At 42.6% G+C, this 19,553-nt stretch overlaps 2 protein-coding genes across 15 annotated transcripts in view; one reads left to right on the forward strand and one right to left on the reverse strand.

Annotated features, from left to right (window-relative positions):
• The window catches only part of ACACA (acetyl-CoA carboxylase alpha), a 271,880-nt gene extending 254,812 nt beyond the window's left edge, over positions 1 to 17,068 (reverse strand). For 4 of the 9 annotated variants that reach the window (XM_070227563.1, XM_023652967.2, XM_070227574.1 and 1 more), the window contains exons 1-2: positions 16,929 to 17,068; positions 16,555 to 16,824 (exon numbers count right to left, since the gene is read on the reverse strand). In XM_070227563.1, the coding sequence (XP_070083664.1) occupies positions 16,555 to 16,592 (38 nt within the window). In that variant the 5' untranslated portion in view covers positions 16,593 to 16,824; positions 16,929 to 17,068. Of the gene's footprint in view, positions 1 to 14,561; positions 14,651 to 16,554; positions 16,832 to 16,928 lie in introns of those variants that run through there. The other 5 variants (XM_070227569.1, XM_070227565.1, XM_070227562.1 and 2 more) reach the window with 4 other exon arrangements.
• Positions 17,069 to 17,070: 2 nt separating this feature from the next.
• Positions 17,071 to 19,553, forward strand: part of TADA2A (transcriptional adaptor 2A) — a 49,606-nt gene continuing 47,123 nt past the window's right edge. For 2 of the 6 annotated variants that reach the window (XM_070227582.1, XM_023652973.2), the window contains exons 1-2: positions 17,071 to 17,208; positions 19,350 to 19,473. Coding sequence is in view for 2 of the 6 variants with exons in the window: in XM_023652973.2 (XP_023508741.1) it covers positions 19,449 to 19,473 (25 nt within the window). In the remaining 4 variants the exon portion in view is untranslated. Of the gene's footprint in view, positions 17,209 to 17,416; positions 17,547 to 19,349; positions 19,500 to 19,553 lie in introns of those variants that run through there. The other 4 variants (XM_014741661.3, XM_070227583.1, XM_070227580.1 and 1 more) reach the window with 4 other exon arrangements.

Genomic DNA, 19,553 nt, shown 5'->3' on the forward strand with positions numbered 1-19,553 from the left:
TATAAGTATATACACACATACATAAAAAGATATATGTTACACAAATAACATAATGCTCTTCATACCATTTTAAACCTGTCCTCTGTTTTTTTGGCTTATATTACAACCATATGTCCAGTTAGGACAAGTATTAAGTTGTGTTTTTTTCAAGTCTTAGAGTACAGAGGATACGAAGTTACTCTACTTTTTTTTTTGAGGAAGATTAGCCCTGAGCTAACATCTGCCACCAATCCTCTCTTTTAGCTGAGGAAGACTGGCCCTGAGCTAACATCCATGCCAGTCTTCCTCTATTTTATATGTGGGACGCCTGTCACAGCATGGCTTGATAAGCGGGACATAGGTCCACACCTAGGATCCAAACCATTGAACCCCAGGCTGCTGAAGCAGAACATATGAACTTCACCACTGTGCCACCAGGTTGGCCCCTATTCCACCTTTTTTAAGGGTCTAAGTCACCTCAATACTTTTTGATAGGCCCAAAGATTAAGGTGTAGTTGCTTAGGGTAGAGAAGGCACATTCACAGAAACCTCCAATTTAAACTTTTGAAGGGGGCCAGCCCAGTGGTATAGTGGTTAAGTTTGTGCGTTCCACTTCAGTGGCCCGGGGTTCACAGGTTTGGATCCTGGGTGTGGACCTAGCACCATTCGCCAAGCCATGCTGTGGCAGCATCCCATATAAAATAGAGGAAGACTGGTACAGATGTTAGCTCAGGGCCAATCTTCCTCACAAAATAAATAAATAAATAATTAAACTTTGAAGGTACTGCTGAACGACATTAAATAAATGTCATAATTATGTGTTAAAAGCATGGCTTTGTTCAATATAAACACTTAAAATATACAACAATTTTATATCTCTGTTTTGCTATTTCTTCATCTTTTTAGATACACCCGTGATCTCAAAAATCAAAGTGACCAAGGACTCTCTGGGCTTCAGAAAGAACTGAACAGACCATTAGCACCCCTTGTTTTCTGGGTTACTAATCAGATAGGGACTTAAGGGAGGTTCTAGTCCTAACTGTTCTCCCCTCCCCTTCCTCCCCTACCCATCCTGGGTTTGGAGCCTCTTTAACTATTGTCCAGAAGATTCTGACCTAGAGCACTTTTCCTATCTTTATGTCGAGAACTCACCATTTTCCACAGAAGAGCTGCTATATATACTATGACTAGGGGCTAGAATCCCTTCTCTTTTTCGCCCTGGACAGGCTGACAATATTATGGGCCCTCCTCCCTCACATTCTGATCCTCCACTCCTGCCTCTACCCTTCCCTCCTACTCTCAGAAAGGATTCTATTTCCCGAGTTCACACATGGCCCTCATGCTGCCTTGAGTTATTTATCTTTTTTGTTTTTTTAAAGTGTGGGGTCCCCGTATGACGGAGTCCCCCTGGAGGTTTTTTTTTTTTAAAGATTTTATTTTTCCTTTTTCTCCCCAAAGCCCCCCAGTACAGGGTTGTGTATGTTTAATTGTAGGTCCTTCCAAAAGTGGCATGTGGGATGCTGTCTCAGCATGACCTGATGAGCGGTGTCATGTCCGTGCCCAGGATTCAAACCAGCGAAACCCTGGGCCATCGAAGCGGAGCATGCGAACTTAACCACTCGGCCATGGGGACGGCATGTTATTTATCTTTTTATGTCTACTTCCTAGTTCTTCTGCTTGATGCCTGGAGTGTCTGTGTTAATTTGTATATCTCTATATTACTTTGTATCCAACAAAGCACCATGTTCATAGCAGACACTAAAAAAATTTGTTGATAATGTCACCATTAAATGGACAGATGAGGGTAGCATAACTGACTTTGCAGAAGAAAATGAGGTAACCTTTATTTTTACATCAAAGCTGCTGTTGGTTACTAGGTAAATGCAAACCAATGAAGGACCACCCTGTAATTGCTGGTAACACTTGAATTCATTTCTCTGGACTTAATATATTCTTTTCTCTCATATTTCTTTATCTGTTCATTCTTCTCTTCTTGCTCCTTATCTCAATGCTTCTCTTTGTCCTTTTCTTTTCTGTCTCTTATTCAGTGACTTGACTTGCCAGTTATGATACTAAAAACTCCCTTAATCTGAACTCCTAGGGAACCTGGATCCACATCTATTCTTAGATTTCAGGCCCCAAAAGTCTTTCCTTCTACCTAACCCTACTTCACAGGGTGCAGTGTACCAACAGGTGCACCTTGGGCTGTAATTTAGGAACTTTCACCAGACTTTTGTGAATTTGCGCCACCCAGTGGCTGAAGTTGCTATCTTTATCCTCCGAAAAAAGGAGTGGACATAAATAATTAAATGTAAAATAAGCCAATGAGAACAAATGTGAAGCCTGTATTACTGCCCTAAAGGAGAAAAAACATTCATAACAGCCAAATTTTGTCCTGTTTTAAGTTTTCTTTTCTTTTTTTTTTGAGGAAAATTAGCCCTGAGCTAACTACTGCCAATTCTCCTCTTTTTGCTGAGGAAGACTGGCTCTGAGCTAACATCCATGCCCATCTTCCTCTACTTTATATGTGGGACCCCTACCACAGCAAGGCTTTTTGCCAAGTGGTGCCATGTGCACACCGGGATCGCAACTGGCGAACCCCGGGCCATCGAGAAGCAGAACATGCGAACTTAACCGCTGCGCCACTGGGCTGGCCCCTTAGTTCTACTTTCATTTTTTTTTTTTTGAGGAAGATTAGCCCTGAGCTAACTACTGCCAATCCTCCTCTTTTTGCTGAGAAAGAGTGGCCCTGAGCTAACATCCATGCCCATCTTCCTCTACCCCATATGTGGGATGCCTACTACAGGTGGCTTGCCAAGCAGTGCCATGTGCGCACCCGGGATCCAAACCGGCGAACCCTGGGCCACCGAGAAGCAGAACATGCGAACTTAAGAGCTGCGCCACCAGGCCAGCCCCTTAGTTCTATTTTTTAAAACTTAAAATCGAAGGGAGAAGGATATGTCTGGAGGTATGGTGTCATGGTGTCCCCAGAATAAGATGATGCACAGAAGACTCTCCAAAGACTTATTCAGGTCACTACTGCTCCCTAATATACTGGAAAAGAAGAATAAACAGTGCAGGCTATAGGGTAAAGTCCTTATTACCCTCTAGAAGAATCAAATATTCAACAGAAGAGACTGAAAGTGAAGACTTATAAACTATGCATATGATAATATCAGACAGTTTATTTTTTCTACAATGAATTTTCTTGGACGTGACTAAGTCTGGACATATGCCAAGGAATAGGACTCATGAGTCATAGGACACATACATCTTCAACTCTGCTAGCCTGCACATGGCTCTACAAAGTGGTTGTACCAAATACATTCCTACCATCAGCAGAGTCCCTACTATTCCACATCATCCCTAACTTGGAAATTTCAGACTTTAAAGTTTCTGCCAATCTGGTGGCTATTGAAGTAGTATGTCATTATTCTTATGTGTATTTTCCTGCTTAGCAGTGAGGTTGAGCATCTTTCCATAAATTTATTTGCCTTCAGACCTTTTCTTGCTTGCTTATAACCTCTCCCTTTTTTTCTATTGGGTTATCAGTCTTTTTTATTGAGTTGTGGAAGTCTCGTATTCCTGGCTATATTCCTGAATACTAATCCTTTGTCTGTGAAACATGGTACAATCCAAAGTGTATTTCTAATATAATATTCCTCAACATGCAGATTTACACATAAATTAACCAACTGTCAGGCTATGAAGCTCTGGAAGTCCCATTTGACTCCAAGAATCTAGTTTCCATTTTGCCTCCCTGATGGCATTTAAAAAGCTACTGACACTTATGCCTAAGTGTCAATATGTCCCACAAAACTGACCATATTTCTTAGAAGCATCTCAAGGACTCCAACCTTGAAGGACTGTGCTTTGCTGACACGTACCTGACAAAATAGGGTAGTTGGGTCGTCAGCACGTTCCAACCCTATTCAATTCTTTATGGCAGGAAGAGAAAAGAGCAGCTCTCAAAAAACTACTAGTATCTGTCATTGTCTTATTTTGAAATTAAATCAGCTAGGTAATGCCTAGGTTCAATTTCAGAATGATTTATTTATTGTTTTCCTACACATTTATAACGACTCCATAGTGTTGAAAAGAACTGCAACATGCACCAACATCTAAACTCTTGGGTCTATTTTCCACTAAAAAGCACTGGGCCCTCCAGGGTAAGCCATAAAGTACCTTTGCCCAACATTTTTATTTCTCTAAGCACAGGGAAGATGAACTTTGGCAGAACAGATAGTCGCTGTGCCAGAGCAACACAACATTAGGGAAGTCTGTCTGGCCTCCTTCTCCCTGCTGCATATCACTGTTTACCCTTCTAGCTCCCTCCCTCCTATCTAGAGAGGAAATAATCTGATTCCCATATCTATACTTTCAATGAAATTCACTCCAATGGGCTCATTCTTCCTGGTGGATTAATTTTAAGCCTTTTATCTCTAACTGTAGATAATAATAATAGCTAACATTTGATGTATATCTACTATGTAAGAATAAAAGCGTTGTCTTCTGGTAAAGTACTGATAGGAAAATAAGTTAGGGAGCATTATCAGCATATTGGCCTGAACTACCACAATAGCCTCTGAAACTACCCCCCGCAACCACTCTCTTGCCTCTCTTGAATCTCCAGACTGCAGGCAGTGAGCTTTGCAAAATGTAAATTTGATCTTGTTACTCTTCTGCTACAGAAACCATTCAGTGACTTCCCACTGCCAGCAGGACAAAGCCCCAAATCCTTAACAAGACTGCCAAGGCCCTAAATAGCCCAGCCTGCCTCCCTCTCCAGGCTCATTTTCCCCTACAATTCTCATTATTCTAGCTTTGGCCACAGTGGACTAGCTTCCTTCTTTCTTGCCTCAGGGCCTATGCCGATCTGCCTTGAACACTCTTTCCACTCCCTCATGTCACCTTCCCCTTCCTTCATTACTATTTGCCTATTTAACTCCTACTCATCTTTCAAGTATTGATTCAATAGCCACCTCCTTAATAGAGCCCTCCCTGACTCCCAAAGTCCACCAGCTTCCCTGCTATACTCTTTTATAATGTACACTTCCTTCATGGTGTTCATCTGTTTGTAGTTATGTATTTCTGTGGCATTGGATTGATGCCTCTTTGTCTTATAGAGGTAAGCTACACTGAGGACAGGGACTGTCTATTTTACTTACACTGTATCCCTAGGTTTAGGGCTGTGCCTGACACTCGTAGGAACTTAGTAAATAACTGCCCTTAACCAAACAAGAGACAGATGGGAGTTGAGTTGGTTCTCTTCCCTGAATCTCTTTACCCTTGAAGGTTCCCAGATAACCAGAAATTCAGAACCCATCTTCTCTGTATCCTTCCCTCTTTTACCATGAGTCGCCAGCCTGGCATTCATCTCACTTAACCCTCTGAAGTAGCTACAATTATTACCTTTATTTTATAGAAGAGAAAACAGAATCAGAGACTTGCCCAAGAGCTTGTCACAAAACTAGCAAGTGGCAGAGCTAGGATGCCAACACAGGTAGCTGACCTCAAAATCTCTATGCTCTTAACCATGACACATGAGCCCTGTGAATTTATATCTTTCATTGATATTTCTTAGAGTGATTGATCTCTTTCTTATCTATTTCTTTATATTAGGAAGATTAGCCCTTTGTGATATAAGCTGCAAACACTTTTTTCATTTATGTTTTGACATTGTGTAAGGTGTTATTTTGCTCTGGAGAAATTTTTTTTTTTCGGGAGGAAGATTAACCCTGAGCTAACTGCTGCCAATCCTCCTCTTTTTGCCGAGGAAGTCTGGCCCTGAGCTAACATCCATGATCATCTTCCTCTACTTTATATGTGGGACGCCTACCACAGCATGGCTTTTGCCAAGTGGTGCCATGTGCACACCCGGGATCCGAACCGGCGAACCCCGGGCCTCCGAGAAGCAGAACGTGCAAACCTAACCGCTGTGCCACCGGGCCGGCCCAAGCTCTGGAGGAATTTTGAGTTTTGTGTGGTCAAATGATTAACTTCTGCTTTTATGCGTTCTGTATTTGGAGTCACAGTTAAAAAGATTTCCTTTCCCCATGCCAAGATTATGAAGGAATTTTCTCATATTTTATTATAGCTTTCAATTTTTATTTAAACATTTAATCCATTTGGAGTTTATCTTGGTGTGCGGTATAGATTGATATTTATTTTTTCCCCAGATGGTTATGCCATAGTCCACACCACTTATTCAGTAGCCCATCTTTATCATATACTAAGTTCCTATATGTTTTTTGGTTTATTTCTGGGCTTTTTATTTGTTCCACTAGTACATCTGTCTACCCACATGCTGGTATAATTGGCACTTTTTCTTTTCTTCCGATGAGGACTGTTTAACTGTTATTGTTGACTTCTGTGTAGTATCTGGCATTGTTGACTAATCTATTTTCCTTGATGTACTCTCAGTGCCATATTGCTAGATTCCTGAGCAGGTGAATACACATGTTCTTAGGGCACTAGCAAATCAGGAGCACCAAAATAATGACGATGAAGAGGATACAATCAGAGGATCAGAGGTCCCCACAGGGAAAAATCAGAACTTTGGCAGACCTCCCTTACACGTACTTTATAGCTTATATTATTTTAAATTACACAGGAAGCACCATAATATTTTTAGTTATTTAGGGCCTATCAGGCCTTAATAATGCTCTGCTGACTACCTCCCACCCCCCATCTTTACTGTCACTTCTCTCAAATCGACTTCTCCCTTTCTGGCCTAGGGGCTCTTCCTCTGTCTTATACCTGTTGTCATCAGCCAAGTTTCTATTCTTCACCCTTCTTTGCTTTTTCCATTCAATGAGCTCAGGCAATCTCATCTTCTCCTGTGGCTTCAAAATTTCCATCATTTTGTGCTGATTCCCTAATCTGTATCTCTGACCTAGAGCTCTCCTTTAGCTTTTGAATCTGCCTAGTGAATGTCACCTATCCATCCTCCAGACACCTCAAACCAACACATCCTGAACAAAACCTGTCCTTTTCCTCTTCGTGTCTGCTCTTTGCCTTATGTTCCCTCTCTGGTTGAGCAGCACCATTATTCACCCAGCTGAACAAGCTGGGCATTTGAGAATCATCTTTAATTCTACCACCTTACTTACTTTTCTCCGCCCTATTTAATGACTTACTTCTGAAACACCTGAAATCCATTTCTTCTCTCTCATCCTCATTCCAACGATGCTAGTTCAAGCCCTCATCATTTCTTACTTGTACTGCTGACGTTTCAGTTTGCCACTTTTCAGTCCACGTCACCGCCAGAGAGATAGGTCTAAAAACCCAGATTAGTGATAATACCACTCCTCAGTTCAAAATGCTGCACTGGCTCTCCATGGCCTCTGGAGCAAAGTGCAAAGCCCGCCACGGTCTGACCTCTGTCTATCCATGCAACTTCATGTAAGTGGCCCTCCTCTTTCTTGCTCTCTGTACTCCAGTCAGACTGACCAAACTGGCCATGCTATTTCATGCTTTTCCCATTTGAATAATTTGTTCTTTCTGCTTGGAATTTCCTTCCCACTCCTCTCCAACACTTAACTCATCACTTCCCCAGAGACCTAATTCTCCCTGGAATTGATTAATCTATTCTGGGAATCCTCAGTGTACCTAGCACATCTCTGTTACAGCACATACTATCTTGTACTGTAATTATTTGCCTGAATATCTGTCTCCTCAACTGGACATTGAGCTTCTTTCTGAGAGCAGAGACTATTTCATTAGTCTTTGAATCCCTAGTACCTGGCACAGTCCTTGGCCTATAGTAGGGCTCCATAAATATTTATGGAATGAAGGAATGACACATAAGAACGCCCTAGAAATTTCAAATTAAAAAGTATGCTCTGGGGGCCGGCCCCGTGGCCGAGTGTGTAAGTTCTCGCACTCTGCTTTGGCGGCCCAGGGTTTCGCCGGATCAATTCCTGGGCAGGGACATGGCACCGCTCATCAAGCCATGATGAGGCGGCATTCCACATGCCACAACTAGAAGGACCCACAACTAAAAATACACAACTATGTACCAGGGGGCTTTGGGGACAAAAAGGAAAAATAAAATCTTAAAAAAAAAATTAATTGGGAGAAGTGGTCAGGAAAAAGATGTCTAAAAAGACTCTTTAGGGCTGGCAATAACGATAAAAAGGTTGAGGGGCCAGCCTGGTGGTGCAGTGGTTAAGTGTGCACATTCTGCTTCTCAGTGGCCCGGGGTTCACTGGTTTGGATCCTGGGTGCAGACATGGCACTGCTTGGCACGCCATGCTGTGGTAGGCGTCCCACATATAAAGTAGAGGACGATGGGCACAGATGTTAGCTCAGGGCCAGGCTTCCTCAGCAAAAAGAGGAGGACTGGCAGTAGTTAGCTCAGGGCTAATCTTCCTCAAAAAAAGAAAAAAAGATAAAAAGGTTGAGAAACACTAGTTTGACCCCATACTGATTTTTTCTTAAGGAATCAGAATAAGGAGAATTAGTTCTAAAATTCAAATATTTGACGGCACTAGGCTGATATGGTACCGCTACAATATAATGGCCTATAATGGAACAACTATGCTTGAAATTCATTGGCCAAGACTCTTCCTTGAATGGCCACTAAGAAAGTTAGCTTCAATAGGCTCCAACTCTTCCATTACTAACTAACCCCTCCCTCTTTCAGGTTGAGTCGTCCTCCCTTTGGATATATTATACATATTCTGTATTTCTCAGAAGCCATTCCATTTCCTAAAAACTTTACATATTTCAGCTGGGATATACTACCTCCTGAGGTTGTATAAAGTAGTGGTTAGAGGTTGGGGATAGAAGTTTGAATCTCTGCTATGCTGCCTGCTTACACTCTCTGAGCATCAGTTTCTGCATTAATAAAATGGGAGTTACAGCACCTCCCCTAAAGGGTTTTTAAGGAGTAAAGGGAAAAAATATATACAGAGAGCCTTGAACAGTAGCTATTTTTAGTACGAAGTTGGGAGGAGAACCCTGCTGTTTTGTTTTTTTTAAAGATTTAATTTTTCTGGGGCTGGCCCAGTGGCGCAGCGATTAAGTTCACACGGTCCGCTTCTCGGTGGCCCGGGGTTCACTGGTTCGGGTCCCGGCTGCAGACATGGCACTGCTTGGCAAAAGCCATGTTGTAGTAGGCATCCCACATATGGGGTAGAGGAAGATGGGTATGGATGTTAGCTCAGGGCCAGTCTTCCTCAGCAAAAAGAGGAGGATTGGCAGTAGTTAGCTCAGGGCTAATCTTCCTCAAAGAGAAAAACGATTTTATTTTTTCTTTTTCTCCCCAAAGCCCCCTGGTACATAATTGTGTATTTTTAGTTGTGGGTCCTTCTAGTTGTGGCATGTGGGATGCCGCCTCACCATGGCTTGATGAGCGGTGCCATGTCTGTGCCCACGATTTGAATTGGCAAAACCCTGGGCCACCGAAGTGGAGCGCAAGAACTTAGCCACTCAGCCACTGGGCCAGCCCTCACTGCTGTGTCATTTTGAAGATTGTGTTTGTGCTTGAGCACATGATTAAACAGTAAAGGGTTTCAGAGAAAAATGTTGTCCTTGGCATGATTGTAGATTCTAGAAAATTAATAAAGTGAGCAAATACTAAAAAATATCTTTGGCTGTGTAAAAAGAACCAATTACAGTCATTTATGTAAACAGCTTAACATTTAAGGCCCAATTATCATGCAGCTCAATAACAATTACATATATTATTAAATATGCATCAGATTAACCCTGTTATAAATTTTATTTGATTACAATAGTAAAGTACTCACTCTATACTCTAAGGAACGGTCTTATAGGTAAATGCTTAATGCATAAGTCTGCTCACTATTTACATTAATTAAATGGGACACAGCTCCTAAGTTTGTTCTGCATTTGAGGTAAGGCTAGATAGTCCATCCTCGATTGCAACTACATATTTGCCCTGTGACCTGTCAGATAATGTATACCCTCCTTAGTTTTGTATAGTAAGGAAGGTGCTAAAGAAGCGGGTAGCAAAAAAAATCAGTTTAATTGCTCGGTGTTCTGGAAACCTATAGGTTTCCAGGAGATAGTTCTCAATTCAAATAACAAAAAAATTCCATTGCTGAGAACTAGCCAGCCTAGCCTAGAACAACTTCTAAATGAGTCCCAGGGTCATCCTCTAGAGGACTTCTGGAATTAAAATGAAAATTACAATTATAATTCATTTGACTCCCACCATGAACTAGGTACTAGACATATATCATTACATCCTTACAAAACTCTTATGAATTAGGCATTATTTTTATTTTACATATGAGGAGAAAAGAGGTAAATAGATCATAGAAAGATGATCACTTGTCTAAATTCTTGAAGGTAGTAAAGGGTAGAGACAGGATTCAAATTCAAGAAAACTTCAAAGTCCATGCTTTTTCAGTTACATTAAACTGTGCCAGGTTCCTTACAAATCATATTTCCAACATTTATTAGGCACTTATCGGTTGCAAAAGTATTGTCATTTGCCTGTCATCAAACGACAATACTTTAGGAGCTGTTTTGATAGTCAAAAGGTGGACGCTCTGTACTTCAGGCTGAAAAGGATGCAGCTGGGCTGCCTAGCAGGCATTTTAAATTTTTCTGATAAACAGAAGTCACTCAGCACAATACATTCCTAGTCCACGTAATTTTTTGGATTCTACCCAAAGCCTGGTGACTCATGAGACAGATATCCTACACTTTGTGTAGATCAAAAAGAAGTGAGTCAGGTGAAGAAGAGGCAGAAAAGATGGGCAGCAAAGGCCTCGTCGTGAAAACTCTGCTTAACGGCCATGGCATTATGAAAATCCTGACACCAGCTAATTCTTCAGTTTTAAATAGTCAGTGGCAGTTTATTAGCTACAGTTGGACAGATCTGATTTTAATTACGGCTGTGCTACTTAGTAACTGAATTACTTTGGGCAAGTGGTTTTACCTCTCTGAGCCTCGTTTTTCCTCATCTGTAAAGTGGGATGCAGCAGGGCCCTTTAGTAGAAATTGCTTTTCCCTTCTGCTCATTTTTGAGACCTTTAGGGCTCTCTTACTTACATAGAAGCACCCCAGACAGGCCACTGTGTGGAGAAATGGCTATATGTAGACCATATATTTCTTCAAGTACATTAGCAGAAGTGCTTCAACCCTTCCTCTGCAGACTGGTCACAGGTGGGGTGGATCAAGTTAAATAAGCAGTCAGGAACCTTCTGGAAGAAAAAGGATTCCCTAACTCCTTTGCTTAGGATGGCCACAAAGGAACAAAGATAGGGGTACAGTAAGGGAGACAGAAAGGAGGAGGGCAATGTTCCTGAATACAAGAGGCAGCAGCGGGGTCTAAGAAGCTGGAACCAATCCTCAGCTGGGCTGTGGGGGAGTCAGCACTTCTGTGAAAGTACCTTGGTGTATGAACTCAAGGAGCTGAGAGCTAAGAGCCGAAACCCTTCAGGCTCAGGCCTTTTGTGGGGTGAAGCCCTTTCTACTGAGTGGGTCACAGGAAAACTCCTGGCCTTGAAGAGCCCCTGTAAATGGCAAAGGGCTCTGCTGCGGACCTCAATCTCTGGCTAATTTACAATGACTAGGTATACCTCAGAATTTAAAGGGGAGGACGTTGCAACCTGCAAGATATAGGTAGACTTTTAGACTTTCTGTTTTTATCTGTTTGTATACCAAACTACAAAGAGCCACCTTGGTTACAGGAAAAATAAGTATTAAATGAGAGAAAGTTGATAAGCACTCAGGACATAGTAGGTAACGGGAAATGGTAAAGAATCATTTCCACAGGGAGGGAGGCTCAGAAACTGCACTTCGGATTCTAACCACAGCAGCTGAGTGGTTGAAGAGGAGCTGTGGGATATTCTGGACTCAGTCAATGGTAGCCACATTACAAAGCCTGACAGTAAGACACAATTTTCCTTGGTGGGTTTCGAGTTCAAAAGTCAGTCTCCTCCTATGGACAGATAATCTTTGACAAAGGAGCCGAGGGCCTACAACGGAGAAAAGAAAGTCTCTTCAACAAATGGTGCTGGGAAAACTGCACGGCCACATGTAAAAGAATGAAAATTGACCATTCTTTTTCACCATTCACAAAAATAAACTCAAAATGGATCAAAGACCTAAAGATTAGGCCTGAAACAATAAGTCTTCTAGAAGAGAACACAGGCAGTACACTCTTTGACATCAGTTTCAAAAGAATCTTTTCGAACACCATAACTCCTCAGACGAGGGAAACAATAGAAAGAAAAAACAAATGGGACTTCATCAGACTAAAGAGCTTCTTCAAGGCAAGGGAAAACAGGATTGAAACAAAAAAACAGCCCACTAAGTGGGAAAAAATATTTACAAGTTACTTATCTGACAAAGGGTTAATCTCCATAATATATAAAGAACTCACACAGCTCAACAACAAAAAATCAAACAACCCAATCAAAAAATGGGCAGGGGACATAAACAGACATTTCTCCACAGAAGATATACGATGGCCAATAGACACATGAAAAGATGCTCATCATCACTAATCATCAGGGAAATGCAAATCAAAACTACACTAAGATATCACCTTACACCCGTTAGAATGACAAAAATATCTAAAACTAATAGCAACGAATGTTGGAGAGGTTGCAGAGAAAAAGGAACCCTCATACACTGCTGGTGGGAATGCAAACTGGTGCAGCCACTAGGGAAAACAGTATGGAGATTCCTCAAAAAACTAAAAATAGAACTACCATACGATCCAGCCATCCCACTACTGGGTATTTATCCAAAGAGCTTGAAGTCAGCAATCCCAAAAGTCCTATGCACCCCAATGTTTATTGCAGCACTGTTTACAATAGCCAAGACGTGGAAGCAACCTAAGTGCCCATCAACAGACGAATGGATAAAGAAGATGTGGTACATATATACAATGGAATACTACTCAGCTGCAAAACAGAACAAAATCATTCCATTTGCAATAACATGGATGGACCTTGAGAGAATTATGTTAAGTGAAATAAGCCAGCGAGAGAAAGATAATCTGTGTATGACTCCACTCATATGAGGAATTTAAAACTATGGACCAAGAACAGTTTAGTGGATACCAGGGGAAAGGTGGGGTGGGGGGTGGGCACAAAGGGTGAAGTGGTGCACCTACAACATGACTGACAAACATTAATGTACAATTGAAATTTCACAAGATTGTAACCTATCAATAACTCAATAAAAAAAAATAAAAAACTACACTAAGATATCACCTTACACCTGTTAGAATGGCAAAAATATCCAAAACCAAGAGTGACAAATGTTGGAGAGGTTGTGGAGAAAAAGGAACCCTCATACACTGTTGGTGGGAGTGCAAACTGGTGCAGCCACTACGGAAAACAGTATGGAGATTTCTCAAAAAGTTAAAAATAGAAATACCTTATGACCCAGCCATCCCACTACTGGGTATCTATCCTAAGAACCTGAAATCAGCAATTCCAAAAGTCCCATGCACCCCTATGTTCATTGCAGCATTATTTACAATAGCCAAGATGTGGAACCAACCTAAGTGCCCATCAACTGATGATTGGATAAAGAAGATACGGTGTGTATACATATATACATACACATACACATACACACATACACACACACACACACACACACACACACACACACACAATGGAATACTACTCAGCCATAAAAAAAGGACAAAATCGTCCCATTCACAACAACATGGATGGACCTTGAGGGAATTATGTTAAATGAAATAAGCCAGACAAAGAAAGACGAACTCTGTATGACTCCACTCATAGGTGGAAGTTAACATACAGACAAGGAGATCTGATCCGTGGTTACCAGGTGAAGGGGGGGTGGGGTGGGGGGAGGGCACAAAGGGTGAAATGGTGTACCCACAACATAATTAACAATAATGTACAACTGAAATTTCACAAGGTTGTAAACTATCATAGTCTTAAAAAAAAAGTCAATCTCCTCAGTTAGTTAAGAATGGAAGGGCTTGGAGAATGTGCCATTAGTCTGTCCTGAAGATCAGTCTTCAAAAGTATTAGTCCAACATGGACTGATCTTGGATATTATTAACATAAATTTCTGCCTTAAAGAGGACAAAACATGTTTTTTCAGGTTCCTTCACAGACATATTTAGTCAGGGGAGCAACAAGGCACTTAGTCATCTCTGCTATGACAGGTTAAACACAGGGTGCACTGGAAGCATGTAAGAGGGCTACTTAACCCAGACTTGGGGGTCAAGAGACACGTTCCCAAGGAGGTATGTCTAAGTTGAAGTGGAGGTACACTGGCAAAGGAAGCTTGGAAATAAGAGAGCGTATAAGGGGAAATAAAAGTATTTCATCTGGCTGGAGAATGAGGTGTAAGACAGGGCAGCAATGACAAAGAAACAGGGAGACGCTAGACCCTGATGGGCCTTCTACAAGGAGTGACCATGTAATTTATTGTACAAACTGAGACACTTCTGAGAGTGAAATGAGACAATATTACTAATTACACGGAGACAACAGCAGTATATCAGACTGTCCCGAGCAAATTGGGACTTATGGTCACCCTACTTGTAAGTCACGTTCAGGTGCTTGGACCTCCAGTGAAAGCACAGATTGGATATCTTCTCTTTTTACCTTATACATTTTGCCTGAGTGACTTCATCCATACCTTTGCCTTTACTTGTTCATTTCACAGATATTCGTCCAGGATGAACTTCTGGGCACTGAGGTTACAAAGAAGAAAAGACACAGTGTCTGTCCTCATGCTCTGTCTAAAGAACACACACATCTGAAGAAATAACTCTAATACAGTTAAACAGTTTTAGCCCTGGCCTCTCCTCTGAGCTCTAAACTCATGTTATTTCCACTCAGACTGCAAAACACATCTGAAACAGAACTTTTAATTTCCTCTCAAAAAGTGTTCTTCCTTCAGCTGGTCTTTCACTTTCCCTTTAGCTGGTCTTACAATTAATGCCATTATCTACTACATTGCTGAAGGTGAAAACCCAGAAAAGCACTGGTTTATCCTTCCTCTCACTGTGCCTTTTAATTTCTCCACATCTATCTTAAGCACAATGACTAAATTGGGGCTTCGAATTCTAAGGAGGGCCTAACATCAATCGAAGAGGCAGGGTAATTTTCAGGTGCTTGAATGCTATGTTTTTAATGAACAGATTCCACTATTATGTGGGATTGTTTTTTCCACAATAGTACAACACTGATGACTCATGTTCAGTTTGTTGACAATTGTGACATCCAGATCTGGATATATGCCCAAGCCAGTCTCGAAAAATTTCAGTTTAGGTGAGAAAGACATGAAGGTATCCTAAGTGTTTGACCCTATCTCCTCCATGTGGAGGTGAGAGTCGCTGTGAAGGTGTAAAGGTGTGTACGTGAAACACCAGTGTTAGTAAACTATCTGCTGAACTGCTGTGTAAAAGGACAATTTTGCTTTAAAGGGCAATTTTAATGTTTCTACCATCTACTCTCCACACAGCTGCCAGCGATCCTTTTAAAACAATCTGGTTACTCCTTTGCTCTCAACCCTTCCATGGTAGTCTATCACATCCCAACAAAAATCCAAAGTCCAACTATGGCTTACCAGATGATACATGATCTGGCTTCTGCCTGTTTCCCAACTTATTTCTCTAATTTGCTCTGCTCCAGCCACACTGGTCTCCTTGCTTCTTCTCCAACATGCCAAGCAAGTCCCTATCTCAGGGCTACTGCAACCGCTGTTTCTCTTCTCCTAGAATAGTTTCCCTCTAGAAGTTCACATACCTGCCTCCCTCATTTAATGATTAGATTTCTGCTTATGTGCTCTTCCATCGAGAGGCCTTCCTTGTCTACTCCATCTAAAAGAGCATCCCCACATCAGTCTTCTCTCTTTATCCTGACTTATTTTTTTCCAGAAAACCTGCCACATTACGGGGCATTATCTATTATTTAGTAACATATTATGTGTATTGCTTATTGTCAATCTTCCCCACTATTATATGAGGCAGAGACTTTGTTTTGTTCACTGCTGAATTCCCAGCACCTAGAACAATGTCTGCTCTTTAAATATTTGTTGAATGAATGAATAGATTTTCAGGATACATCAAATGCAAAACTACTCTGTATTTATTGACACGATGCATAGGAAAATGTCTGGAAGAGCATCTACCAAAATGTTAACTGCTTATTTAACATGGTGGGAGCTGGTTTTCACATTATTTTTGCTCATGCAAATTCTCTGATTTTTTCTTTAGAATTACTCATAGACTAAAAAATAACGAGGCCACACAGGCAGAATGTGAAAATGAATTCTAAAAGACTTTGGGCAAATTTATGAAAGACAGAATTTTAAAAAGACGTAACAGCATAATGGTTAAGATAAACCACAGTTTGAATCACCTTCCCCAAGGCTTTCTGGCAGTAATGATCCCAAGTTATTTATAAGCCCAAGTCTAAATATCTTCACCTAGAAAATGTGGATAATAATAGTGCCTACCTCATAAGCTTGTTTTTGAAGATTAAATGAGACCATGTATATAACCTCCTTTGTACAATACCTGGCATGCAATAAATACTCCACAAGTGGTAGCTATGATAATAATTAGTAGTAACAAGAGATGTTGGGACATACCTAGCCCTCAAGATTGACATCAGAGTGGACCACCACATCCTCTCATCATTGCGCCTCAATCTGGGCCTCTGAAGCCCAAACAGGGAATGGTTCTTTCCAAAGAAGGTAATTTCGACGTTCCCGAAGCATCTGAGTAAAACGTCCCCTGTTTACCCTTAAACCATTCAGTCAGTCTGGTTAATCCATGAGCAGCACTGCAAGACCTGGACTGGAGAGGCGGTCACTGCTCGCCGTCCTTGGGCCCAGTCCCTTAGCCTCAAATTTCCTTTGCTGCAACAGGGGTAGGGGTGGGAACGTTAAAAACACAAAAGCAGGACAGTACCAGCCCGCTCCACCTCACCGCCCTCTGGAGGGGATCAAACGGCACCACGCACCGGCAAACCTCTGGCGACCGGCAACGCGCCTCACGGACAAACTGATAACTGCTCGGGCTCAAGTGTCGGGGAAGCTGCTCAGCCCCATCCTCCCGGGCCCCTGGCGGAGGACAGCGACGAGCACGCGACGAGGGCCTGCACGGGGGCCGAGGGGGCGGCGGCGGGCGCGCGACACGCAGCGGGTTCGCGCCTGCGCCGCTCGGGAGCGAGCACGCAAGCCCTTGGGCGCGCGTGCGCGTGGCTGGCGGCTCCGCGGCGCGGAGGAGGGGGACGCGGCGAGGTGAGGCACGAGGCGCCGCAGGGCGGGTGGCGGCGGGCTGCGAGCCCCCCTAGCGGGACAAGGGGGAGCGGGGAGCGCGAGGTGCGCTGGCGGAGAGGGGCGGGCGCTGGGTCCCGGCGGCTGGGGAGACGTGGCGGGCGGCGCTGGCCACGCGGGCTGTGGGGGAGGGCGGCACGGGACCCCTCGTGACCCCTGGGCCCCGCCCCGCGGCGAGTCAGGCCCATCCCGCCCTCTGGGCGGTGCCGCACGCCCACAGCCGCGGTATTCCTGGCTCCGCTGCGCTGGTGACAGCCACTGTGTGTCCTGCCCCTGCCCCATGTTCCCCGTTGAATTTCCAGGTAGGCCTTCTAGAGTAGGTAGGTCAGCTCCGTCTCAGAGCTGAGACTGACTGGGGCTCGGGTAAAATGACTTGCCCAAGATCATTCAGCTAATAGGGAACGAAGTGAGGATTAGAACCTCGTCTGCAAAACTCCGAAGCCTGCACCTGTCTTCTGCACCACGCTGAATGCTGCTCTTCCCACTACCTTCCTTCCTCCTCCCAGTAACTTCTCTGAATTTGGCAAATGTTGATTTGGAGCTAGCACCCATTCTTTCAAGCAAGTTAGTGTCACAGATGTCTCGGGGGAAGAAAGGAGAGGAAGAAAGATTCTGCGTATCGCAATATTGTGCTTATGACATGGAGGGTTTACCGGACTGTTTATCCATCCTTTGCTTGACCATTTCTATTAACCTCTGTTGAAACAGCGCTGCTATTCACTACCTGTAAGGCATTGTGCAACTAACGTTCTTTGAGAGCATCCTATCCTTCTTTGAAAAAGCAGCGTGTCGCAGAAGGTTATGAGGATTCAAAGAGATAATCCACATACAGTGGTACGACAGTTCCTGGCATGTCAGAAAAGTTCGATAAATGTTGGCCATTATTTTGTTACTAAGGGCGTAATACCCCTTGCCAAACTCATTTTACTTCAAAGACTAACTTTTCCTGGAACTAGAGCAGAGGGGGAACCATCCCACCACAGCCCACCCCAGAAAAGAAAAGACAAGTTCGTTGACAGCCATGTTATATGAGTGTTGCATACACTTAATGATGAATTATTCCCCAACCTAAAAATATCAGGTAATGGAAGTCACTCCGGGAGAACTAAAGATGAATTAAACTTTTGTAGAACTAATGTTTGTGTTTATTGAGTTTTCTGTGTACTTGGTACTTTAAGGCTTACAAATTTGTATTGGATATAGTCCCAGCTTTCATTTAGTCTAAAAATGGGGGAAATTCAGAATTTCAGCAATCAGAAGTAATCCTCGGAAAGTAGAATGTGAAAAATGCCAGAAAAGAGATAGATAAGAAGCTGTGGGAGTATAGAAGAGGAGAAATGTTTTTTTGGCTTAGTGTGAAATATGATTTCATTTCTGCTTTCAAAAAGATACTTTGTACATTGTACATACCTATTATATTTTGTTCAAAGAGTGAACAAATGTATGTTGTAACAGATAGGATTCCTTGGTTTCTAGTAACAGAAACTCATTCATATTGAAGTATTATTGGAAAGAGAAACGAGAAAAAAAACTAAGCAGTTGGGCCACCCTTGGAGATGGGGATTCAGCAGCTGGAGCTCATAGACCAAATTCTTTGACTAGTGAATGACTGAGCGCCAACTGCTTTCTGTCCTTATATGTCTTACTGAAGATTTCAGATTTCTGTAAGAAGAGGTCTGGTTGCCTTAGCTGCTGTGTTGTGGGGGCGGGGGTTGGAGTATTATGATTGGCAACCCCACCAGAACCATATGAAATGTGGGAGAGTCAGTTTCCCAAAGGAAAGAGGGCTAAGGAAAGAAGTGATGCTGGGCGGAGAAAACCAATGGCTGTTTATTAGGGATATGTAGCCTTTATAGAGGGCTTACTATGAGTTAGGCACTATAGTACATTATTTATGTGGATTTTGATATCTCACAACAACTTTAGGAGGTCGATGCTGTTCTATCATACCAATTTTACAGAGGAGGAAACAGTCTTGTAGGGAATGATATGCTTAGCATTACAAAGCTAGGTTGTGGTAGAGTTGAGTGCGTTGTATCATCTCCTCTTTATCTTGTCCATTTGAATTATTTCCTGATCCATGTGCCACTTTTGTTTGTTCATAGGGGGTCGTCAAGCTTTGGTGTATGCGTTGGCCATTTCTGAAATCTTGAAGGAGCGCTGCATTGAGGAGGATCAAAGCAGCAGTCTTTGCCAATTAGGGCATGGACCGTTTGGGTTCCTTTAGCAGTAAGTACTGTGGAAGCAAGTCCCAGGTGAATATTAGTAGCAAACTGAAACGGAAGTTGATCAAAGAAGAAAAATAAGCA

Source organism: Equus caballus, chromosome 11, assembly GCF_041296265.1.
Source record: "Equus caballus isolate H_3958 breed thoroughbred chromosome 11, TB-T2T, whole genome shotgun sequence".
NCBI lineage: Eukaryota > Metazoa > Chordata > Mammalia > Perissodactyla > Equidae > Equus > Equus caballus.